General features: G+C 40.8%; 2 protein-coding genes across 2 annotated transcripts; both read right to left on the reverse strand.

Moving 5' to 3' along the window:
- Positions 1-310: 310 nt before the first annotated feature.
- LOC130490491 (vomeronasal type-2 receptor 26-like) lies at positions 311-5,671 on the reverse strand. The gene is made up of 4 exons (XM_056864317.1): positions 4,841-5,671; positions 3,694-3,921; positions 3,113-3,239; positions 311-1,233 (listed from the first exon to the last, which is right to left on the reverse strand). The coding sequence occupies exons 1-4, from the start codon at positions 5,669-5,671 to the stop codon at positions 311-313; spliced, it is 2,109 nt and encodes a 702-aa protein (XP_056720295.1).
- Positions 5,672-17,191: 11,520 nt separating this feature from the next.
- On the reverse strand, positions 17,192-25,551 carry LOC130490493 (vomeronasal type-2 receptor 26-like). Its single transcript, XM_056864318.1, has 5 exons — positions 25,264-25,551; positions 21,697-22,551; positions 20,577-20,804; positions 19,996-20,122; positions 17,192-18,114 (listed from the first exon to the last, which is right to left on the reverse strand). The coding sequence occupies exons 1-5, from the start codon at positions 25,549-25,551 to the stop codon at positions 17,192-17,194; spliced, it is 2,421 nt and encodes an 806-aa protein (XP_056720296.1).
- Between the last annotated feature and the right edge of the window lie 808 nt (positions 25,552-26,359).

Consider the following 26,359-nt stretch of genomic DNA (forward strand, 5'->3'; position numbering starts at 1 on the left):
CACCCAAAACTTGGTCTCCTGCTATGATGGAATACTTCCCTCTCCTTTTAGTAGAGAAAGAAAATTTGCATTTGGTGAGGGACATTTCTGAGAAGAAAACTCTAAGAGACCTAGCCTTTGATATTAGACACCAAAGGGAAATCTTATTTGTATACTCTCCTAAATGCTAACAGAAGGCATTACATTTCAGAAATAGTTGGCTGCCGAAATTGCTCAAAGCTGAAACCTAGAGATAAGAAATTATGCAAATCCCTGGCTGTTTCCCATGAAGCAACTCTTGATACAACCTCATCCCACACCTAGTATATTTTTAAGTGGGAAGAAGTTGAGAAGGATGGATCTGCTTCATTAGCTGATGTTTATTGTTCAGGTCAGGCCTCAGCACAATAATGTAGCATTTTGGCAAAAAGTCACAGCCCAGCAGCCCAGCGCTGGATGCTAAGATGGAAAAGATCTCCACAGCTACCATGTATTTCCCCTTGATACTCAGGTAGGCTGGAACAAAGGATAACCAAACACTACAGAATACTAACATGCTGAATGTGATAAACTTGGCTTCATTGAAACTGTCGGGCAACTTTCTAGCAAGGAAAGCCACCAAGAAGCTGGCAAATGCAAGGCAGCCCAGGTAGCCCAAGACACAGTAAAACATGGTAGGGGATCCCTCATTACATCCTAAGATGGTTTCTTCAATCACTGAATGCATGTCAACATCTGGGAATGGGGGACATTTTATTAGCCAAACGGTACAAATTCCTGCTTGAATAAGGGAGCAGGAAAGAACAATGGAGTTGGCCAGGCTTTTCCCCACCCATTTCCTCATCCTGCCTCCAGGCTTGGTGGACATGAAAGCCAGGACCACCATGATGGTTTTTGCTAATATACAAGAAACAGCTATTGAGAAGACAATGCCGAAGGTTGTTTGGCGGAGGAGACACGTTACCTTCTCAGGTTTGCCAATGAAGAGCAATGGTGAAAGGAAGCAGAACAGAAGGGAGATGAGAAGAGAGTAGGAGAGGTTACGGTTGTTGGCTTTCACGATGGGAGTGTTGTGGTGCTTCAGAAATATTCCCACCATCAATGCTGTGATGAAAGAAAATGAAAAAACAGCAAGAAGAAAGCCTATCCCCAAAGGTTCTTCATAAGACAAGAAAGTTACTATCTTGGGAATGCAATAATTCTGGTTCTTGTTTGGCAAATAGCCAACTGAACATTGGAAACAGTCATCCATGTCTGAAAAAGAAAAAAAAGTTTCAATCAAGCAAACTGCTACATTTGGATTGCCAACCTCCAGGTAATCACTGGAGATCTCCTGCTACTACAAATGATCTCCATCTGATAGAGATTAGATCACCTGGAGAAAATGTCCTCTTTCGCAGTTGGACTCTATAGCATTGAAGTCCCTCTCCTTCCCAAACCCTGCACTCCTCAGGCTCTGCCCCCCCAAAAAAACTCCTGCCAGTGGTGAAGAGGGACCTGGCAACTCTATGCTACATTGTTCATTTCATTGTGATCTTGCTTTAGGAGATTTATAGCATAAGGTATTAATGATTTATAGCATAAGGTGTTAATCAAAATGTGTAGAATGAAGATATTTTACATAAAACAAGACACAACATTAGGTAGTGACATCCCTGTGTATAAGGCAACTGTATTGCTAACCATCGATTATATATTTGAATTTGTATATATTTTAGGACTACCAGCCTCAGTAGTTTGTCTGTATCTGCCCTAACAGCTCTGGGCAGAGTCTGTTCTTTATCTGACAGCTCTGAGTAGAGAGCCTAGAATGCTGACGATGGCTCTTTGTAATAACCTGGGTCAGAGATCACAGAACATTGTTGATGCTGAAGAAAGTCATGTCAGAGAATAGCTGAGCCAAAAGGGCCGAGAGATGTGATAGAGAGAGAGAGCACTGATAGACAAAACATTTTGACTGATTTTTAACAGCAATGAAGCATTCTAATTGCCAAAGGGGAATACCCATCTGTGTTGATGTTGTGTTTGAAGGTTTAGTGATCAAAGTCATCTGAAGATGTAACAACTAAAGTAGTTGTTAAGCCTGGCTGGGACATAGGGGAACAAGGAGACATAAAGAGGGTTAGGGAGACATAAGAACATAAGAAAGGCCGTTCAGGATCAGATCAAGATCCATCAAGTCCAGCAGTCTGGTCAGGTCACACAGTGGCCAACCAGACATCACCTTCTCCTTATGTACTTAACCCTCTTGCTAGGGTTTTCAGGTCCCTCTTCACCACCGGCAGGAGATTTCTGGAGCAGAGCCTGAGGAGGGTGGGGTTTGGGGAGGGACTTCAATGCCGAGTCCAGTGGCCAAAGCAGCCATTTTCTCCAGGGGAACTGATCTCCATCAGCTAGTACCTGGAGGCTGACAACCCTACCTCTTGCCATGTGGTCAACCAGAACAAGCTGATAAAAATCCAGAGCATAACAAGTTTGGCCAGGATGATCATTTTTATCCATTTGTTTGTCAAAGAAATATGAGCAGGAAGATACCTTGAAAAAGGTATAAATGTAGGAGCAGACCTCCAGAGTTTTAGGGAGAATGCCTCTGGCCTGTCTCTCCCTCTCTTTTATTTTCCAGGTAATCCTCTACCTCTTCTTTTGAGTGAGTCTAAACAATGCTGGTATAAAATCTTTTAATTTAACAGCTTCAATTAAACGAGAAGTGGCCAACTCATTCTGTGCTTATATTGCTTTCGAAACTGCTGAGATTATTGTAATCTGAAATTGTAAAGAGTTAGCACTGAGGTAAAATGTATCAGAAGCCATTGTGATTTCTGTTTTGGGGCTGGTCCCCATGGCATTTATGCTGGGAGATCCCGGAGAGTTTCATCTTATTCCCTAAGCCATTTAACATCTTCTTGAAATGACTGGGAGAGGCCATCCAGGGATTTGGAGTGAGGTGCCATGAACATGCAAAGAATACCCCATTATTTTTCTCCTTAACAGCTAGGCCAGGTTTTTAATTTTTAATTTTGAACAGTGATGAAATATTATATAGTAGAAATTATCCAAAAACTTCATGTATGGATGACTTAGCTGGTGGATTACAGCCAATCTATTTGGTAACTCTATACTGTACAATTCTTACCTTGATGATCAGAGATCGTCCCTTCTGGACATAGGATGCAATCATAACAGCAGAATGGTTCCCTTTCCTTCTTTTCCTTCCTATAACCATGATCACAGCTCTTACTGCATACAGAAAGAGGCTGTGCCTAAACCATATAAAATAGTATTAACCTTGGAAATATAGCTTGAAATACTTAAAATTCAGATGCAACATAGCATGAGGTATTGGTATTTCCCTAAGGACTTTGTTTTTTACATAGGGTTGCCAGGTCCCTCTTTGCCACCGGCAGGAGGTTTTTGGGGCAGGACCTGAGAAGGTGGGGTTTGGGGAGGGGAGGAACTTCAATGCCATAGAGTCCAATTGCCAAAGTGGCCATTTTCTCCAGGGGAACTGATCTCTATCGGCTGGAGATCAGTTGTAATAGCAGGAGATCTCCAGCTAGTACCTGGAGGTTGGCAACCCTATTTTTACATGTACGATAATGATCTGAGTCAAAGATGTCCACACCTTAAAATTTAATCATATGGTGGTTAAGAGTGGTTGTCTCTAATATGTTGAACACTAGCATACTTCTTAAAATACCTGCATTCCAGTAGTACCTGGTTAAATTGGGTGTGCCATACTATCGATTCTTCATCTAGCTGGAGTGCTTGGTCTGAAGGAGCTTGAAGATCAATCTTTCCAATTTTCACTCTAGCAACAGATTGGTTTGGGAATGTCACCCAGTTGATAACATCAAATCCTGCTACTAATTCCAAATTCTGGTCAAAGGAAATCTGGTCTCCAGCGCTGTTGTTAAAGGAGACGTGCCTCAGAAAGTGATGGAGCTACATTGAAAAAAGGAAACAGAACTTTGTTCAAGAAGAAGAAGAGTTGGTTTTTATATGCCAACTTTCGCTATCACTTAGGGAAGAATCAAACCAGCTTACAATCACCTTCCCCTCCCCTTCCCACAACAGACACCCTGTGAGGTAGGTGGGGCTGAGAGAGCTCTAACTTGCCCAAGTCACCCAGCTGGCTTTGTGTGTAGGAGTGGGGAAACAAATCCAGTTCGCCAGATTGGCATCCGCTGCTCATGTGGGGGAGTGGGGAATCAAATCCGGTTCTCCAGATCAGGCTCCACAGCTCCAAACCACCGCTCTTAACCACTACACCACGCTGTAGAAGTTTTCCCACCAGTATGTTTATTTATTTAGTTAGTTCTTTTTATTCTGTATCTTCAGGCAACCTGCCCATGGAAGTTTACAAAATAAAATAAAAAATTCTCACCCAATAAAATTTCATAATTAAAACCCAGAATTAAAAACCCAGCCATAGCAAAAAAAAAAAAAAAAAAAAAACCACACACACACACACACACACAAAAAAAAAAAAAACCAAAGCACCATAATATTGAGTCATTTTACAAGAAGGTTAAACAATTCTCAGACTAAAAAGTGGATAGTAAAAATGACATTAAAAAGAAGCCAGTAAATTAAGATTGATTAATAAAATCCTTTGTAGTTGTGTGAGGTTCATTTCTTCCTGTTGTATTTTTGTTTGACACAGATTTGAGTATCTCTTTTACCCAAAGAGGTTGAACTCTCATAGAGGTAGTTTATGGAAACTGCCCTATCTCCAACATTACACACATAATGAAGCTTTTTCTGGCAGTGATAAGGGAACAACTGTGTTATAATCACTCTTAGGCTGCTGGAATTACTACTTGGAATTACTGACGTACCTACTAAAGGAGGGATCCATTACCTGCCATGGTTGCTGATGTTGAAGCTTCCTTCTTTCTCCTTCCACCTTTTTTCCAATGTTTGATGTGTCAGAATGCATAGCATGCAAAGCATAAGCAATGGCATAGATTGCATTATAGATGCTATAACTTTGGCCAGACATGTTCATTTCATACAGAGGAAGGTCTTTCAGTGTCTCATCTCCAGAGCAGTTACCTTGATTCACATTGCTCACAACGGAATTTGGGAACACGCAGCCAAACGTGTATGACCAGAAGTCCCTGAGAAAACCATCTTCCTCTGCAGTGGCAAGGCTTCTGCTCTTAAAAAATTGCTTGAATCCTTGGAGTTCGTTTGAATGGATTCCAACAGATATTGCACCATGGAAGATTTGCACATCACTGAATATTAGGTTGGCAAGTGTTTTTAATTCTATCTGGTTATCCAGAATCCACAGTTTACCTTTTGGTTTTTGCACCATATGTTTAATTTGCACAAGATATACCAAACCCATCAAAGTTGTCCAACTACGAACATCTCCTCTGAAGACCAATACATTGGCTGTGCTCTCCATGATTTTTTCATACATTTCTGCAAACCATTTCATATTGTCTTTCCTGAAATCATGATAACCTAAATTTGAATAGGCATATATGAAGGCAAAACAGATGCCATGCTGGGAAAAGATTGGAAACATCTTCTGCACGAACCATTCTAAATTCACACCGAGCACAGCAAAGAATCCAATCCATGTCCAACTGAAGTGGAGAAGTAAACGGACAATTCCCAGGTATTGATGGGTGTCATTTGGTATCATGTTGTAGAAGAATGGGACTTGGGTGTTATCCATCATTATTGGTGCAGGACCATACAAGAGCTAAAGACAGATTTTCAAAAGAAATAAGGTGGCTGTGTATATCATGAAGGCTTATGAGGTCATCAGAAATATATAAGAACTTTTTTTTCTGGAGGGGTAATGAAGACAAGTCCATTGGCTCACCGTGCAATGGACATAAATAGCATGGACTAAATTAAGTTTTAGGGTTTAGTTCATATTAGCTTACTATGCTAGTATGTGGATGTGAAATTATATTTTTTACATTGTTGTCAAAGTTACATTGATATTTTGTTAAGGCCGTGAATGATCATTTATTTCTCAATGAACAAAACCAGTCAAATCTCTCTGCTGTTAAGACTTTTATTGGCTACCTTGGAACTCAGGGCCACTTTTACAGTGATAGGTGCTCTGCAAGATGCTGCTGTACTCCCTACCCAGTTGATCTCCCTTGCCAGAAGCACCTTCAACGCAAGAGAGGGTAGAGGTCTTAGGTCTACCTGAAAGGGTGCAATTGACCAAAAATCACCTAGAAAAACTATGCAACAGCTTCGACCATATTTTGCTCAGGCTTTTGATTTCTCCTGTGGGCTCTATGATTTCATTGTAAGTGAAATGGACACCCGGTTTGGGTTTAACGTTGTCATGGTATGCTTCGGTAGGTGACATTATGGATGGTGGAGAAAAACTGATTCTTTTCTTGTACTTTTTCCATACTTTCATTAACGCTATTTTGACATCACAGTCTTCTGGTGCTTTATCTTTTGGAATTTTTGTTGTAGAATCCCACAAAACTTTGTGGAAACCTTGTCCAAGGTCCGCACGTTCAAAAATGACATGTCTACTTCTGGGATGTTTTATCCATTCTGTGATCCAAGTTAGACAGGCAGCGTAGTAATATAATTTAAGATTAGGTAATGCCAATCCACCTCTTTTCTTTTCATCTTGTAGCACTTTGAATCTGATTCTCGGTTTTTTTCCATTCCAGACAAATCGGTTTATTTGTTTTTGCCAGTTTTCTATTATTCTGTCAGGGATGTCAATCGGTAAAAATTGAAATAAAAAGTTTAATCTGGGAAGTACGTTCATCTTTATTGTCGATATCCTTCCCAACCAGGAAATGTTCATTTTAGACCACAAATTTAAATCCTTTTCTATTTCTCCCCAGATTTTCAGATAATTTGACCTTAGAAGTGTCTTATTTTGTGAAGATATATTGACACCCAGATATTTAACTGGTTCCTTGAATGTTTAACTTTTAATCAAGTTCTTTGCATAGTATGTTACACATTTTGGCGGTTCTGAGAAGCATCATCATCATCATCACCATCATCATCATCATCATCTATTAATATGGTCACTGACCAGCAAAAACAAACAACCAAACAAGCAGTTCTGAGAAGCATGCTTATTCCTGTTATTGTTTTTAATGCTTGTTACCTGGACTTACGGTGTTTTTACATTAACTTTTGTAATGGCTTTTGGTAGTCTGCAATGAATTTGAACCTGAACCTGAAACTACGCAATGGGTGGTGGTGGTGGGGGGGTGCTCAGACCTGGATCTCCTTGATTCTAATCTGACATTCTAATCACTATACCACACAGGCTCTGATAGGTCAGAGAAGTTGTTAAATGTCCCTTGTTATTGTCAGAGGATATTTTCCCTCCACCCTTTTTGTCTGTGTTGACTGTAGGGCTGTCAATTCGGTTCGGTCCGAACTGAAAATCAACCGAATTTCCCCTGATTCGGTGATTTTCTGTTCGGACGGATCCGAACTCAAAACTGGCGGGCAACCGGGGGGGCCGAATTCAGCGAGTTCGGGAGTTCGCGAATAAATTCGGCCAATTCGGCCCCCCCTTCAGGGGAGCCCGCTGAAAGGCGCGAGCTGCCCTTTAAACTGATCTGAGCCTCCCAGCTGGGAGGCGCAGATGAGTTTAAATGACAGCCCGCGCCTCTCCAGTGGAGCCCGCTGAAGGGGGGTGGGCTGTCATTTAAACTCATCTGTGCCTCCCGGCCGGGAGGCACAGATGAGTTTAAATGACAGCCCGCCCCCCTTCAGTGGGCTCCGCTGGAGAGGCGCGGGCTGTCCTTTAAACTCATCTGCGCCTCCCGGCCGGGAGGCGCAGATGAGTTTAAAGGGCAGCCCGCCCCCCTTCAGCGGGCTCCGCTGGAGAGGCGCGGGCTGCCCTTTAAACTGACCTGCGCCTCCCAGCTGGGAGGCTCAGATCAGTTTAAAGGGCAGCCCGAGCCTCTCCAGCGGAGCCCGCTGAAGGGGGGCGGGCTGCCCTTTAAACTGATCTGCGCCTCCCAGCTGGGAGGCTCAGATCAGTTTAAAGGGCCCCCGCGCGCCTTCAGGGAATCCCTCTGAAGGCGCGCTGGGGCCGAATTTTCCCCCGAACTCCGGATCTTCCCGAATTACCGGGGATCCGAAGCGGGGGAGTTCGGACTTCGGCACGTACAGAACCCACAAGGGTCAAATTCGGCCGAATCCGAACTGTACCGAATTATATTTTTTTTGACAGCCCTAGTTGACTGCCCTTGCTGGCTTCTCATGAATAAACCTTTGCTTGCATTGCAAATATCAGAGGTTTGTTCCCTTCATTTTTGGCATCGTTAGTACCACCATCATCATTAAATGGATTGCCAATTTTGAAACCCCATCTTCATTTTATGATGAGTTCTGTCTGCCACAGTTAAACATATCTTTCAACGCAAAAATGAGGGGGGGATTATGGCGATTATACAGGCTTGTATGTTCCAATTTCATGTTTGCCATGACAACTCCCATTATTTATTTATTTATTTATTTATTTGAATTATTAGATTTCTATCCTGCTCCTCCCTGGGGCGGCTTGGAGCAACTTAGAACACATTCAACAATTAAAACATAACTAACAGTTAAAATTTCTAATACATCAAACTCTATTGGGACCCTTAAATTATTACAATTCAGAAGCCATTGTACTGGTTACCACCTCCAGCCAGGAGGTAGAATCCCAGTTTTAGTTGCAAAACCAGAGTACCCAATGAGTAGAAGCTGCCACCAGCCCCCTGTCTCCACCCTTCTAGTCAAGGCCAGGAGGCTACTCCCTGACTTCCTGGGTATTTTATGAACTTTTACCTCTACAAGGTTAACCTCAATCACAATGAAATTGGTAGATTAACAACTGAAATAAGGAACTTGAATCTAGGCTTGGAGCTTTCACAAGTAAAAGCACCATACACCAAACTGTAGGGATTTCCAAGGTTTACTTTACAACATAAATGAAAAGTCAAAATTTACTTTGGCACAGTGTAGAGATTAAAACAAGAAAGCTAGACATAAGGCTAACCAACAAAAGATAACACATTTTCCATTAATACAACCAAAGCCCAACCAAAGAATTAAACATTAATTCTTTACAGCCATCAGATAATTTTGAGGCCCCGAGCTTTATTTTGGAAGAGGGCCAAATTAGATGTGATGGTGTTCTCTTGTCTGTCATAGGGATGCCACCACCTTTTTAAAGCCTAGAACAGGTGGTTGAGAAATGCAGCTAGGGCCTGGTCCTGCTTGGGCTCACAGTGTGATGGGACAAGCGACTTTTGTTTCCTGCCCTTCACCTTTTCGAGACCCAATGTGGCTGCGGGCAGGGGGCAGCCCTTTCAGCATTTGAAAAGGGGGACAAGAGCAACTTGTCTTCCATGCTGCGGGCCCAACCAGGATCAGGCCCTAGCTGCATTTCTAAAAAAAAAAAATTCTTCATATGATATGCTTTCAGCTACTGTACAATAATTTTTGTTTGATGGATATATTTTTATTTTCATGAATATGAACACAGATAATGTTACAGAGAGGAATGTTTTGTCTTATACAAAAGCAGTAGTACACACACACACACACACACACACACACAAAGAGGCATGTAAATAATTTACAGACATCCATATTTGACACATGGGGTATACCTGTGGAATCTTGTAGATACTCAGAATATCAGGTATATGTTGCGAGCTTTCCGAATGAATACCTTCAAGAAATGCACTTAGATGGTCCTGGGTATCACACTTATAGTTAGGGATCAATCTGTTCAATGGAGAAAAAAATTGCAGAGCAGCCCGAAAGGTAGATGCTGGATGAAAATAGCTGTCATAGATGTGGAATCCCAGGGTGGCATTTGGCAAGATCTGGAGGTTTTCATTGATCTCCTTGACAGCAAATGCCCAAGCCAGGATGTGCTGGTAGTTCTGAGGCATCACCCTACAAAAATATTTAAATTTTGCATCATGGGTAATTTGTAAAATTATTGGCACTGTTATTGTGCATTTGCTTCATTACCGTTCTTCACAGACATATTTTGACTTCTCCACAATAAACTTTCATGAGTCAGATTTAACTTCATATGTTTCTGCAGTGTGAAATGATTTCACCAAAATTAAGGAGGGTGGAGAGGAAGAAAGTTGTAGCAGAAGGAGAGAGAATCCAGTTGTAAATCATTCAAGTGTGAATCCCTGTGAAAGGGACTGGAATAGAAATGGTTCTTACATATAAGGAACGATGAGGCAAGTCAGAGATTCCAGTCTTGTATGGCGTGCAGATACAGAATGTTAACTGAAAGTTGGGTCATTAAAATACCATAAAAGTCATTAAAATCTATCAAAGAAATAAATCAACACATCCCCACCTTTACCTCTGATAGTATAACCATATGGCTAAACATGGTGTTACTATTAATGTAATCAGTCTAACAATACAAAGAAACAGATGACTTGTGTACAAGTCAGCTAGAATAGATATAATCCAGACACAAGAAAATTCCTTACACAACCTCTCCAGATAGTATTCCATGAGGTTTTTGGTTGAAAGTGTTTGGACTGAGAACAAGGTAGCTCTGAGAAGCAATGGCACCAATGATAAGGTCTCCTGGTTGAAGATACTTATGAAGAATAGGGTGGCTATCCAAAACTGCACACTGAAGACCATGAACCTTTCCCACCACATGAGTCAAAAGCAGTATCACTACCACTACTATCACCACCATCATAAGTGCAAAAGTTCCTTCAGAAAACAGATACTCAAGTTTGCATCTGTAGTACTAACATAATATGCATTATTTGAGGATCAATTTTTGCTGTTCAATGTGTTCCATCTTACAAGGGGGTAATCAGTAATCTCCATGATTACAATGGCCTGACTAGAATTATCAACCTATGCACAGATTGTCTTGAAGCCAGAAGTGTAATACAGAAAACATCAAGAATCCCCCTAATGATCTACTGCCTGTCCCTCCTTCTGAAACCAACAGGAGAATATTTATATCATCCATCAATTTTTTTTCTTTTTTTAATAAATATTTTATTAAAATTTTCAAAATATACATGCAAACAAACATACAATTACACATACATTCACACACAATTTATACTCCTTTGGGGAGTCTGTTTCATCATACATCTCAATCCATCAATTTCTTTGTAATTAGTTTGCCACTGGTTTTCCACAGAGAGTTTATGGAGCAACAGAATTAATGTCAGACCTTTACGTTATTACAGGGTACTGAATTCAAAGTTATATATTCCCTGTGGTATTTCAAAAGAACACATATTTCCTATGTCTAAATAAATCTTAAGAATAGGCTAGCTGTGTGATAAGAAGAAAATAAACAAGACCATTAATTAACCAGAGTCAGAGTAGAAATCTATGTCTTTGCTCATGCCGAGCAAGTTTGCTCTCCATTATGAACTTTACCAATTCAAAATGCTCATTTTTAATACTAGCAGGCCATAACAGTCCCTGAAGTTTTCTCTGCACTATCCATGCTAGAAATGATTTTCTGCTCCCCGTTTCTCTTCTTCTCCTCTTCAATTTCCCTATGGCTACTGCTCTTCAAGTAAATCATAGTATCAAGGGAGGTGTGTGTTCTGATTGGTTTGACATTAGTCCTGATGAATACTGATTATTTTTTTTGCTTCAATATGCCCAAATCTGGGAGGGGGGACCCTCATAGCAGGTGATGGGCCAAACAAGTGGTCAGTCACTGAGGACAATGGAAAGCATTCATGATTCTCTCTTACTTCTTCTCTCTCCCCTCTCCATTCCTTCTATTCCAAACAGGTTTGCTCAGCCAGTGCTGTTTATGCCTTTGACATTTCAGAACATGGCCAAAACATACACACAGATGGGCCTTATTAGAGCCCGAAGAGAAAGACTGAACAGGCGGTTGGGAGATGCAGTAATGCCAAGCCATGAACGTTACTGAAAGATTTAAGCTAGCTAAGCAGAAATACTTGCATTGCTGAGAGTGTAGCAGAACGCTTTTCCATGGTACCTAGGCAAAATATTCACATGAAAGCACAGGTTTCTATTATCTCACTATACAACTTTATTTCTTAAGGCAGGGTGTTGAATCAAATGTTACAAGGGCCAGACATGTCATAAATGTCACTTGGTCGGGCCGGGCCATGCCTCGCCAGCCCAGATTGAGAGTGGAGGGGACTGGTTACCTCAGCTCGCTTGTGGGCCAGATAAGAGCTCTCAAGGGGCCGGATCCAGCCCTCAAGCCTTATGTTTGACACCCCTGTTTTAAGATATCCAAATTCTGCTAATCTCAGTTGCTGCTGTCTCTTTTACTTAGATATCTGTGAGTATTTCATGGCCACTTCCATGTAATTAACAGCATCCCAATAGCCTTCCCCCCCCACATACACAGACTATCTTAACTATGAGGCAAACAGGATGTCTCTTCCATACCTCAATGTCATTTTCTGTGGGTCAGTGGCAGTATCGCTCAGGCCACAGACAGCATCAGCTGTAGGATGGTCACGTCAACTGTAGGGCACTCAGTGCCTTCAGCTGATTGCTAGATCCTGCCCTGAAGCTGCTGCTGCCATGACTCCAGAGGTGATGATGGCAAGAGATACAACCACCCACTCTCACTGTTGTCATCTCTGGAGTCATGGAAGTGGCAGTGGCAGGCATGCAACCACTGGCATTCAGCCATAGGCCAGTTGGAGGCCCTTCTCAACAACCCTACAGATGATTGTCAGTCCCTGCCACAAGTGCAGAGGCAACAACAGCAAGGAATGGAGCCCCTATCCCATGTTGTCACCACCTCTGGAGTTATGGAAGTAGAGGCATCTGTCAGGCAACCACAGGCAATCAGTTGCTATAGTTGCTTTTTGGAGGGGATTTAACATCCCCCCCATGTATTTTGAACATTTCCAGATTTTTCTGCACACCTAGGGAGTCCCCCGAGTTTGCAGAACCACCTGTTTTTAGTCAGTGTGCACCCAATCCATGGATTTAAGTATCCATAGATGACCCGACATTTGATTAATAGCATATAAGGTGAACGTTCAGCAATGCCGGCTAAATTTGTAGAATGAAATCAAATTCCAAAATTCTGTTTTTTAATACAACATTTGTTAAATAGATAATTACTAGCTTTTATAACCAAATAATTTTCACACCTTAATTTCATATTATGAGCAGGTATATTATGAGCAGCTATCAGTTGTAGCATAGAAAAAGAAGGTATACGGGCAGATTCCATCCAGGACAAATACCAAAATTCCTGCCAGGAAGTTGGGTTGAATCCAATCAGCGCTCTCAGTTAGGATCTGCCTCTGAAGTCCTACACTGTGTACTGGCCATTAGAGATTAGGTGGCAACTAGAGACAGAGCATTTTTTATGGTGGCCCCTTGCCGCTTGAATGCTGTCCTCCTTGAGGCTCCCCAGGTGGCTACTTTATTTTCTTTGTGGTGTCATCCAAAACACATCTTCCCACCCACCCCCAGGATTTTAATAATCTTGATATTGCCAGATGTTAATGGTCTGATTCTGGTTTATAGCTAGCTTTTATGCTGTTTATGGCCAATGGCTTGTAATGATGGCCCTCATATATTGGGGAGGGGCCAGGGCTCAATGGTAGAGCATCTGCTTGGCATGCAGAAGGGCCCAGGTTCAATCCATGGCATCTCCAGTTAAAGGGACTGGGCAAGTAGGTGATGTGAAAGACCTCTGTCTGAGATCCTGGAGAGCCGCTGCCAGTCAGAGTAGACAATACTGACTTGGATGGACCAAGGGTCTGATTCAGTATAAGGCAGCTTCTTGTGTTTGTGTGTTCATATTGATTGTGGTGGTGTTCCTGCTGATGCTGCCTCCTCTAGTTTGTAAGGCTCATGCTGTTAAATATAAAATCTGGCATCCTCATAATGTTCTTCACAAGTATCTTCATCCTGGAGATCTCATTTTGGGTAGTCCAGTTCATCACATTTTCTTCACCTCAGCTACAAAGCTCTTTACCAGAGAGCCTTCTTGGCCTTCAAACAAGAGCTGTAGTAAGAAATCATTATTTCTCCTACATTATATCTCTGTCTAGGTTGGATTCTCTAGCAAACAAATAGAGAGCTTTGAGCTTAAGAATATAAGAAAGGCCATGCTGGATCAGACCAAGGTCCATCAAGTCCAGGAGTCTGTTCACACAGTGGCCAACCAGGTGCCTCTATGAAGGCCACAAACAAGACAACTACAGCAGCATTATCTTGCCTGTGTTCCACAGCACCTAATATAATGGGCATGCTCCTCTGACCCTGGAGAGAATAAGTATGCATCATGACTAGCATCCATTTTTAATAGTAGCCATGAATAGCCCTCTCCTCCATGAACGTGAGCTTCAGTAATGCTGCTTAACTGCTGTTCTTTTTGGTAATTATAGGGTTCTCTAGTTGAAGATGTGTATTCTCTGTGGCTACTGCCACTGGATACAGTGATGGCCACAAGCATAAATGGCTTTAAAAGGGGATTGGGCAAATTCATGAAAGATGGCTACTAGCCATGGTGACTATGGGGAACCTCCATGTTCAGACGCAGAAAACCTCTGAATACCAGTGCCAGGAGGCAAAAGCAGGGGAAGGCCTCAGCCTCTATAGGCTGTTGTTAGCCCTCCATAATAATTTGTTAGCCATTGTATGAGAAAGGAGACTGGATTAGATAGAGAACCCAGCATGGCTCTTCTCAGGAGCAGCAATTCTAATTGTTAACCTTATATCTCTTCCACTGAGAGGCTTCTGAAATGCAACGTATGAACTTCACCAACAACAACTATGCTTGGCAATGGAATTTGACTCTGTACATACCAGAGTGCCATGTGAAACACAGGGGATTAAAGGCACAGGTGAAACCCAAACTTTGAATAGGATCCAAAGAAAGGTGTTGAAGTTTCAGATCAGGAATGTTTGACTTTGCTGCAGACAACATTCTAAGAACTGGTAATGGCAAGAAGCAAGTCCTTTATCCTTATACCAAAATAGAGAATACACTGAGGCTTTGAACAATTATTTAACTTCCTTTTCAGGCATTGTCCTTTATTAACATTTCCTAATATATATTTTATCCTGCCAGTCTAAGATCTTAATAAATGTTGACTGATCTACATTTCTTTCCTACTTTCAGTTTCCATTCACTTGTCTACTGTATAATGCATACTGATAATGTTCTTGACTCTTTTGTCTCATTTTTTAAATCCCTCTTTGTCCAAGCTCAGACAATACTCTTCTCCATCCATTTTGGACTTAGCAGCACCCCACCCAGTATAACAAAAATACTCATCCTTCCTTTAAAGCCATCAGATGCCCATAATTTTATGAACCATCTGGAAGTAATATGAAAATGATTTCTGGTCTCTGAACCATACTCAGATACTCACATGCTGTGAAGATTATTTTATCGTTTTAGTGACCATCTTCTATATGACAGCCCTTCGAGTACTTGAAGATGGTGAGAAGCATGAATCAAGATTGAGGTTTAACTTGTAAAATGCTTAGACGTTTCAATCCTGGGAGTATACTTGAAGAGGGTTATCATATCGCCTGTCAGTCCATTCCTCTCCAGGCTAAACATATTAAGCTCCTTCAACCTTTCCTCATAGAACTTGGTCTCCAGACCCCTCACCATCATTGTTGCCCTCCACTGGACACATTCCAGCTTGTCTATATCATTCTTAAAATGTGGTGCCTAAAACTAAACACAGTAATTTAGGTGAGGTCAGGATTTTTTATTCTGCTGCAGGCATTATTCTAAGAAATGGTAACTTCAGAAAGCAAACTCATCACACATACATAGAGAATACATTTAGGCTTGAAACATCAGTTAATTTTATTTTCAGATAGTTACCTTTTGATTTATTTATAATTTTATTTCCTGATTATCAGTTTCCATTTAATAACTACTATATCATGCATACTCATAATGTTTTCACTCTCTCTTTATTTTTATTCAGTAGAAAAGAGCAAGAGTCCAGTAGCACCTTAAAGACTAACAAAATTTCTGGCAGGGTATGAGCTTTCATGAGCCACAGCTAACTTCTTCAGATAGTGATCTTGATTTTTATGACATACACTTTGTTCCTAATCAGACAATCTTCCCCTTTGTATTTTTGGAGTTCACAGCTTCCCACTGCACATTTGCACAAAAAAATGTCAATCAAGAGATTGATTGTTCATACCCATGGGACATTTTTACTTCTAAAAATATTTGTTTACTTATTTTAAACATTTTAGTGCTGCCTTTCCACCCAAACAGGGTCTCTAAGGTTGTGAACATGAAAACATTTGAGCAATAAAGCAGCATTTAAAATAAATCTATAAAATATGTAAACACAGATCATGTGTGTTTGACAAAAACATGAGAAACATATGACAAACATGAATTAGTTGAACAACTTTAATCAAAACATGATTCTCATTCCAGATATACATATACATATTTAAGAAATATCACTGGATCCTTCCCTCATACCAATGTCTTGCAACTCCTGTAAAATAATTGAAGTTAGTGTAAAAGACAAAGAATGTTCATCAGAAGGAGGCAAAGAACAACAGAAAATGATAGTTTGCATAGGCTTGTTTAGACCTCTAAAGATCTCAAAAGGGAAATGTCCATAGAACCTAGAAGTAATTCAGGCTTAGAGTAAGGAGGTCTACTAGAGTAACATCACTGAATAGCAACATAGCATCATAAAAGGCAGGATTGGAAAGTACGATTATTTGGACTGAATCTGCACAAGATTAATCCAAAACATGGGTCTGAATATGAATTTAAACTTTGGAGGTGATTAGGGTTGCCATCTTATTGCTGGTGCCCAATGGGAGATGGGTTTGCTGGGACATGGTGGGGGGGCATTGGTGCCCATGATGTAACACCACATCCAAGGAAAACCAGAAGTGATGTCACATCACTCTAGGGATCACCCAAAACTTGGTCTCCTGCTATGATGGAATACTTCCCTCTCCTTTTAGTTGAGAAAGAAAATTTGCATTTGGTGAGGGACATTTCTGAGAAGAAAACTCTAAGAGACCTAACCTTTGATATTAGACACCAAAGGGAAATCTTATTTGTATACTCTCCTAAATGCTAACAGAAGGCATTACATTTCAGAAATAGTTGGCTGCCGAAATTGCTCAAAGCTGAAACCTAGAGATAAGAAATTATGCAAATCCCTGTCTGTTTCCCATGAAGCAACTCTTGATACAACCTCATCCCACACCTAGTATATTTTTAAGTGGGAAGAAGTTGAGAAGGATGGATCTTCTTCATTAGCTGATGTTTATTGTTCAGGTCAGGCCTCAGCACAATAATGTAGCATTTTGGCAAAAAGACACAGCCCAGCAGCCCAGCGCTGGATGCTAAGATGGAAAAGATCTCCACAGCTACCATGTATTTCCCCTTGATACTCAGGTAGGCTGGAACAAAGGATAACCAAACACTACAGAATACTAACATGCTGAATGTGATAAACTTGGCTTCATTGAAACTGTCGGGCAACTTTCTAGCAAGGAAAGCCACCAAGAAGCTGGCAAATGCAAGGCAGCCCAGGTAGCCCAAGACACAGTAAAACATGGTAGGGGATCCCTCATTACATCCTAAGATGGTTTCTTCAATCACTGAATGCATGTCAACATCTGGGAATGGGGGACATTTTATTAGCCAAACGGTACAAATTCCTGCTTGAATAAGGGAGCAGGAAAGAACAATGGAGTTGGCCAGGCTTTTCCCCACCCATTTCCTCATCCTGCCTCCAGGCTTGGTGGACATGAAAGCCAGGACCACCATGATGGTTTTTGCTAATATACAAGAAACAGCTATTGAGAAGACAATGCCGAAGGTTGTTTGGCGGAGGAGACACGTTACCTTCTCAGGTTTGCCAATGAAGAGCAATGGTGAAAGGAAGCAGAACAGAAGGGAGATGAGAAGAGAGTAGGAGAGGTTACGGTTGTTGGCTTTCACGATGGGAGTGTTGTGGTGCTTCAGAAATATTCCCACCATCAATGCTGTGATGAAAGAAAATGAAAAAACAGCAAGAAGAAAGCCTATCCCCAAAGGTTCTTCATAAGACAAGAAAGTTACTATCTTGGGAATGCAATAATTCTGGTTCTTGTTTGGCAAATAGCCAACTGAACATTGGAAACAGTCATCCATGTCTGAAAAAGAAAAAAAAAGTTTCAATCAAGCAAACTGCTACATTTGGATTGCCAACCTCCAGGTAATCACTGGAGATCTTCTGCTACTACAAATGATCTCCATCTGATAGAGATTAGATCACCTGGAGAAAATGTCCTCTTTCGCAGTTGGACTCTATAGCATTGAAGTCCCTCTCCTTCCCAAACCCTGTACTCCTCAGGCTCCGCCCCCCCCCAAAAAAAACTCCTGCCAGTGGTGAAGAGGGACCTGGCAACTCTATGCTACATTGTTCATTTCATTGTGATCTTGCTTTAGGAGATTTATAGCATAAGGTATTAATGATTTATAGCATAAGGTGTTAATCAAAATGTGTATAATGAAGATATTTTACATAAAACAAGACACAACATTAGGTAGTGACATCCCTGTGGATAAGGCAACTGTATTGCTAACCATCGATTATATATTTGAATTTGTATATATTTTAGGACTACCAGCCTCAGTAGTTTGTCTGTATCTGCCCTAACAGCTCTGGGCAGAGTCTGTTCTTTATCTGACAGCTCTGAGTAGAGAGCCTAGAATGCTGACGATGGCTCTTTGTAATAACCTGGGTCAGAGATCACAGAACATTGTTGATGCTGAAGAAAGTCATGTCAGAGAATAGCTGAGCCAAAAGGGCCGAGAGATGTGATAGAGAGAGAGCACTGATAGACAAAACATTTTGACTGATTTTTAACAGCAATGAAGCATTCTGATTGCCAAAGGGGAATACTCATCTGTGTTGATGTTGTGTTTGAAGGTTTAGTGATCAAAGTCATCTGAAGATGTAACAACTAAAGTAGTTGTTAAGCCTGGCTGGGACATAGGGGAACAAGGAGACATAAAGAGGGTTAGGGAGACATAAGAACATAAGAAAGGCCGTTCAGGATCAGATCAAGATCCATCAAGTCCAGCAGTCTGGTCAGGTCACACAGTGGCCAACCAGACATCACCTTCTCCTTATGTACTTAACCCTCTTGCTAGGGTTTTCAGGTCCCTCTTCACCACCGGCAGGAGATTTCTGGAGCAGAGCCTGAGGAGGGTGGGGTTTGGGGAGGGACTTCAATGCCGAGTCCAATGGCCAAAGCAGCCATTTTCTCCAGGGGAACTGATCTCCATCAGCTAGTACCTGGAGGCTGACAACCCTACCTCTTGCCATGTGGTCAACCAGAACAAGCTGATAAAAATCCAGAGCATAACAAGTTTGGCCAGGATGATCATTTTTATCCATTTGTTTGTCAAAGAAGTATGAGCAGGAAGATACCTTGAAAAAGGTATAAATGTAGGAGCAGACCTCCAGAGTTTTAGGGAGAATGCCTCTGGCCTGTCTCTCCCTCTCTTTTATTTTCCAGGTAATCCTCTACCTCTTCTTTTGAGTGAGTCTAAACAATGCTGGTATAAAATCTTTTAATTTAACAGCTTCAATTAAACGAGAAGTGGCCAACTCATTCTGTGCTTATATTGCTTTCGAAACTGCTGAGATTATTGTAATCTGAAATTGTAAAGAGTTAGCACTGAGGTAAAATGTATCAGAAGCCATTGTGATTTCTGTTTTGGGGCTGGTCCCCATGGCATTTATGCTGGGAGATCCCGGAGAGTTTCATCTTATTCCCTAAGCCATTTAACATCTTCTTGAAATGACTGGGAGAGGCCATCCAGGGATTTGGAGTGAGGTGCCATGAACATGCAAAGAATACCCCATTATTTTTCTCCTTAACAGCTAGGCCAGGTTTTTAATTTTTAATTTTGAACAGTGATGAAATATTATATAGTAGAAATTATCCAAAAACTTCATGTATGGATGACTTAGCTGGTGGATTACAGCCAATCTATTTGGTAACTCTATACTGTACAATTCTTACCTTGATGATCAGAGATCGTCCCTTCTGGACATAGGATGCAATCATAACAGCAGAATGGTTCCCTTTCCTTCTTTTCCTTCCTATAACCATGATCACAGCTCTTACTGCATACAGAAAGAGGCTGTGCCTAAACCATATAAAATAGTATTAACCTTGGAAATATAGCTTGAAATACTTAAAATTCAGATGCAACATAGCATGAGGTATTGGTATTTCCCTAAGGACTTTGTTTTTTACATAGGGTTGCCAGGTCCCTCTTTGCCACCGGCAGGAGGTTTTTGGGGCAGGACCTGAGAAGGTGGGGTTTGGGGAGGGGAGGAACTTCAATGCCATAGAGTCCAATTGCCAAAGTGGCCATTTTCTCCAGGGGAACTGATCTCTATCGGCTGGAGACCAGTTGTAATAGCAGGAGATCTCCAGCTAGTACCTGGAGGTTGGCAACCCTACTTTTACATGTACGATAATGATCTGAGTCAAAGATGGCCACACCTTAAAATTTAATCATATGGTGGTTAAGAGTGGTTGTCTCTAATATGTTGAACACTAGCATACTTCTTAAAATACCGGCATTCCAGTAGTACCTGGTTAAATTGGGTGTGCCATACTATCGATTCTTCATCTAGCTGGAGTGCTTGGTCTGAAGGAGCTTGAAGATCAATCTTTCCAATTTTCACTCTAGCAACAGATTGGTTTGGGAATGTCACCCAGTTGATAACATCAAATCCTGCTACTAATTCCAAATTCTGGTCAAAGGAAATCTGGTCTCCAGCGCTGTTGTTAAAGGAGACGTGCCTCAGAAAGTGATGGAGCTACATTGAAAAAAGGAAACAGAACTTTGTTCAAGAAGAAGAAGAGTTGGTTTTTATATGCCAACTTTCGCTATCACTTAGGGAAGAATCAAACCAGCTTACAATCACCTTCCCCTCCCCTTCCCACAACAGACACCCTGTGAGGTAGGTGGGGCTGAGAGAGCTCTAACTTGCCCAAGTCACCCAGCTGGCTTTGTGTGTAGGAGTGGGGAAACAAATCCAGTTCGCCAGATTGGCATCCGCTGCTCATGTGGGGGAGTGGGGAATCAAATCCGGTTCTCCAGATCAGGCTCCACAGCTCCAAACCACCGCTCTTAACCACTACACCACGCTGTAGAAGTTTTCCCACCAGTATGTTTATTTATTTAGTTCTTTTTATTCTGTATCTTCAGGCAACCTGCCCATGGAAGTTTACAAAATAAAATAAAAAATTCTCACCCAATAAAATTTCATAATTAAAACCCAGAATTAAAAACCCAGCCATAGCAAAAACAAAAAACGAAAACACACACACACACAAAAAAACCAAAACACCATAATATTGAGTCATTTTACAAGGTTAAACAATTCTCAGACTAAAAAGTGGATCGTAAAAATGACATTAAAAAGAAGCCAGTAAATTAAGATTAATTAATAAAATCCTTTGTAGTTGTGTGAGGTTCATTTCTTCCTGTTGTATTTTTGTTTGACACAGATTTGAGTATCTCTTTTACCCAAAGAGGTTGAACTCTCATAGAGGTAGTTTATGGAAACTGCCCTATCTCCAACATTACACACATAATGAAGCTTTTTCTGGCAGTGATAAGGGAACAACTGTGTTATAATCACTCTTAGGCTGCTGGAATTACTACTTGGAATTACTGACGTACCTACTAAAGGAGGGATCCATTACCTGCCATGGTTGCTGATGTTGAAGCTTCCTTCTTTCTCCTTCCACCTTTTTTCCAATGTTTGATGTGTCAGAATGCATAGCATGCAAAGCATAAGCAATGGCATAGATTGCATTATAGATGCTATAACTTTGGCCAGACATGTTCATTTCATACAGAGGAAGGTCTTTCAGTGTCTCATCTCCAGAGCAGTTACCTTGATTCACATTGCTCACAACGGAATTTGGGAACACGCAGCCAAACGTGTATGACCAGAAGTCCCTGAGAAAACCATCTTCCTCTGCAGTGGCAAGGCTTCTGCTCTTAAAAAATTGCTTGAATCCTTGGAGTTCGTTTGAATGGATTCCAACAGATATTGCACCATGGAAGATTTGCACATCACTGAATATTAGGTTGGCAAGTGTTTTTAATTCTATCTGGTTATCCAGAATCCACAGTTTACCTTTTGGTTTTTGCACCATATGTTTAATTTGCACAAGATATACCAAACCCATCAAAGTTGTCCAACTACGAACATCTCCTCTGAAGACCAATACATTGGCTGTGCTCTCCATGATTTTTTCATACATTTCTGCAAACCATTTCATATTGTCTTTCCTGAAATCATGATAACCTAAATTTGAATAGGCATATATGAAGGCAAAACAGATGCCATGCTGGGAAAAGATTGGAAACATCTTCTGCACGAACCATTCTAAATTCACACCGAGCACAGCAAAGAATCCAATCCATGTCCAACTGAAGTGGAGAAGTAAACGGACAATTCCCAGGTATTGATGGGTGTCATTTGGTATCATGTTGTAGAAGAATGGGACTTGGGTGTTATCCATCATTATTGGTGCAGGACCATACAAGAGCTAAAGACAGATTTTCAAAAGAAATAAGGTGGCTGTGTATATCATGAAGGCTTATGAGGTCATCAGAAATATATAAGAACTTTTTTTTCTGGAGGGGGAATGAAGACAAGTCCATTGGCTCACCGTGCAATGGACATAAATAGCATGGACTAAATTAAGTTTTAGGGTTTAGTTCATATTAGCTTACTATGCTAGTATGTGGATGTGAAATTATATTTTTTACATTGTTGTCAAAGTTACATTGATATTTTGTTAAGGCCGTGAATTATCATTTATTTCTCAATGAACAAAACCAGTCAAATCTCTCTGCTGTTAAGACTTTTATTGGCTACCTTGGAACTCAGGGTCACTTTTACAGTGATAGGTGCTCTGCAAGATGCTGCTGTACTCCCTACCCAGTTGATCGCCCTTGCCAGAAGCACCTTCAACGCAAGAGAGGGTAGAGGTCTTAGGTCTACCTGAAAGGGTGCAATTGACCAAAAATCACCTAGAAAAACTATGCAACAGTGACCCATTATATGTTGGCCTGACCATTATATATCTTCTTCCAAGATTTTTAGGGACAATTCTGGCCAACTTAGATCAATGGACTGTGAAGAGAAAAAGTTCTATTTCTTCTTGCAGACAATGGAGCCAGCTGCCTCTTATAAAGTCGCCCTCTTTGCTCTAGCAGAAAAGAAAATTCAGGCCAGGTTGGCCCAATGTAGTAAATATTGAACTGCAAAAACCATGAACAGGAGGTTGATACCAGAAAATCTTAATTTCAAGTTCTGTTTGGTTCTGCTGATTATTAGTCTGTCAGTCAATTTCTAGTTAGTTAGTCAGATTCCAGATAATTCTGAATGTTTAACTTTTAATCAAGTTCTTTGCATAGTATGTTACACGTTTTGGCGGTTCTGAGAAGCATCATCATCATCATCATCATCATCATCATCATCATCATCTATTAATATGGTCACTGACCAGCAAAAACAAACAACCAAACAAGCAGTTCTGAGAAGCATGCTTATTCCTGTTATTGTTTTTAATGCTTGTTACCTGGACTTACGGTGTTTTTACATTAACTTTTGTAATGGCTTTTGGTAGTCTGCAATGAATTTGAACCTGAACCTGAAACTACGCAATGGGTGGTGGTGGTGGTGGGGTGCTCAGACCTGGATCTCCTTGATTCTAATCTGACATTCTAATCACTATACCACACAGGCTCTGATAGGTCAGAGAAGTTGTTAAATGTCCCTTGTTATTGTCAGAGGATATTTTCCCTCCACCCTTTTTGTCTGTGTTGACTGCCCTTGCTGGCTTCTCATGAATAAACCTTTGCTTGCATTGCAAATATCAGAGGTTTGTTCCCTTCATTTTTGGCATCGTTAGTACCACCATCATCATTAAATGGATTACCAATTTTGAAACCCCATCTTCATTTTATGATGAATTCTGTCTGCCACAGTTAAACATATCTTTCAATGCAAAAATGAGGGGGGGATTATGGCGATTATACAGGCTTGTATGTTCCAATTTCATGTTTGCCATGACAACTCCCATTATTTATTTATTTATTTATTTGAATTATTAGATTTCTATCCTGCTCCTCCCTGGGGCGGCTTGGAGCAACTTAGAACACATTCAACAATTAAAACATAAGTGACAGTTAAAATTTCTAATACATCAAACTCTATTGGGACCCTTAAATTATTACAATTCAGAAGCCATTGTACTGGTTACCACCTCCAGCCAGGATGTAGAATCCCAGTTTTAGTTGCAAAACCAGAGTACCCAATGAGTAGAAGCTGCCACCAGCCCCCTGTCTCCACCCTTCTAGTCAAGGCCAGGAGGCTACTCCCTGACTTCCTGGGTATTTTATGAACTTTTACCTCTACAAGGTTAACCTCAATCACAATGAAATTGGTAGATTAACAACTGAAATAAGGAACTTGAATCTAGGCTTGGAGCTTTCACAAGTAAAAGCACCATACACCAAACTGTAGAGATTTCCAAGGTTTACTTTACAACATAAATGAAAAGTCAAAATTTACTTTGGCACAGTGTAGAGATTAAAACAAGAAAGCTAGACATAAGGTTAACCAACAAAAGATAACACATTTTCCATTAATACAACCAAAGCCCAACCAAAGAATTAAACATTAATTCTTTACAGCCATCAGATAATTTTGAGGCCCCAAGCTTTATTTTGGAAGAGGGCCAAATTAGATGTGATGGTGTTCTCTTGTCTGTCATAGGGATGCCACCACCTTTTTAAAGCCTAGAACAGGTGGTTGAGAAATGCAGCTAGGGCCTGGTCCTGCTTGGGCTCACAGTGTGATGGGACAAGCGACTTTTGCTTCCTGCCCTTCACCTTTTTGAGACCCAACGTGGCTGCGGGCAGGGGGCAGCCCTTTCAGCATTTGAAAAGGGGGACAAGAGCAACTTGTCTTCCATGCTGCGGGCCCAACCAGGATCAGGCCCTAGCTGCATTTCTAAAAAAAAAAAAAATTCTTCATATGATATGCTTTCAGCTACTGTACAATAATTTTTGTTTGATGGATATATTTTTATTTTCATGAATATGAACACAGATAATGTTACAGAGAGGAATGTTTTGTCTTATACAAAAGCAGTAGTACACACACAGAAACACACACACACACACACACACACACACAAAGAGGCATGTAAATAATTTACAGACATCCATATTTGACACATGGGGTATACCTGTGGAATCTTGTAGATACTCAGAATATCAGGTATAAGTTGCGAGCTTTCCGAATGAATACCTTCAAGAAATGCACTTAGATGGTCCTGGGTATCACACTTATAGTTAGGGATCAATCTGTTCAATGGAGAAAAAAATTGCAGAGCAGCCCGAAAGGTAGATGCTGGATGAAAATAGCTGTCATAGATGTGGAATCCCAGGGTGGCATTTGGCAAGATCTGGAGATTTTCATTGATCTCCTTGACAGCAAATGCCCAAGCCAGGATGTGCTGGTAGTTCTGAGGCATCACCCTACAAAAATATTTAAATTTTGCATCATGGGTAATTTGTAAAATTATTGGCACTGTTATTGTGCATTTGCTTCATTACTGTTCTTCACAGACATATTTTGACTTCTCCACAATAAACTTTCATGAGTCAGATTTAACTTCATATGTTTCTGCAGTGTGAAATGATTTCACCAAAATTAAGGAGGGTGGAGAGGAAGAAAGTTGTAGCAGAAGGAGAGAGAATCCAGTTGTAAATCATTCAAGTGTGAATCCCTGTGAAAGGGACTGGAATAGAAATGGTTCTTACATATAAGGAACGATGAGGCAAGTCAGAGATTCCAGTCTTGTATGGCGTGCAGATACAGAATGTTAACTGAAAGTTGGGTCATTAAAATACCATAAAAGTCATTAAAATCTATCAAAGAAATAAATCAACACATCCCCACCTTTACCTCTGATAGTATAACCATATGGCTAAACATGGTGTTACTATTAATGTAATCAGTCTAACAATACAAAGAAACAGATGACTTGTGTACAAGTCAGCTAGAATAGATATAATCCAGACACAAGAAAATTCCTTACACAACCTCTCCAGATAGTATTCCATGAGGTTTTTGGTTGAAAGTGTTTGGACTGAGAACAAGGTAGCTCTGAGAAGCAATGGCACCAATGATAAGGTCTCCTGGTTGAAGATACTTATGAAGAATAGGGTGGCTATCCAAAACTGCACACTGAAGACCATGAACCTTTCCCACCACATGAGTCAAAAGCAGTATCACTACCACTACTATCACCACCATCATAAGTGCAAAAGTTCCTTCAG

This window comes from Euleptes europaea, chromosome 18 (genome assembly GCF_029931775.1).
Source record: "Euleptes europaea isolate rEulEur1 chromosome 18, rEulEur1.hap1, whole genome shotgun sequence".
In the NCBI taxonomy this organism is placed as follows: domain Eukaryota; kingdom Metazoa; phylum Chordata; class Lepidosauria; order Squamata; family Sphaerodactylidae; genus Euleptes; species Euleptes europaea.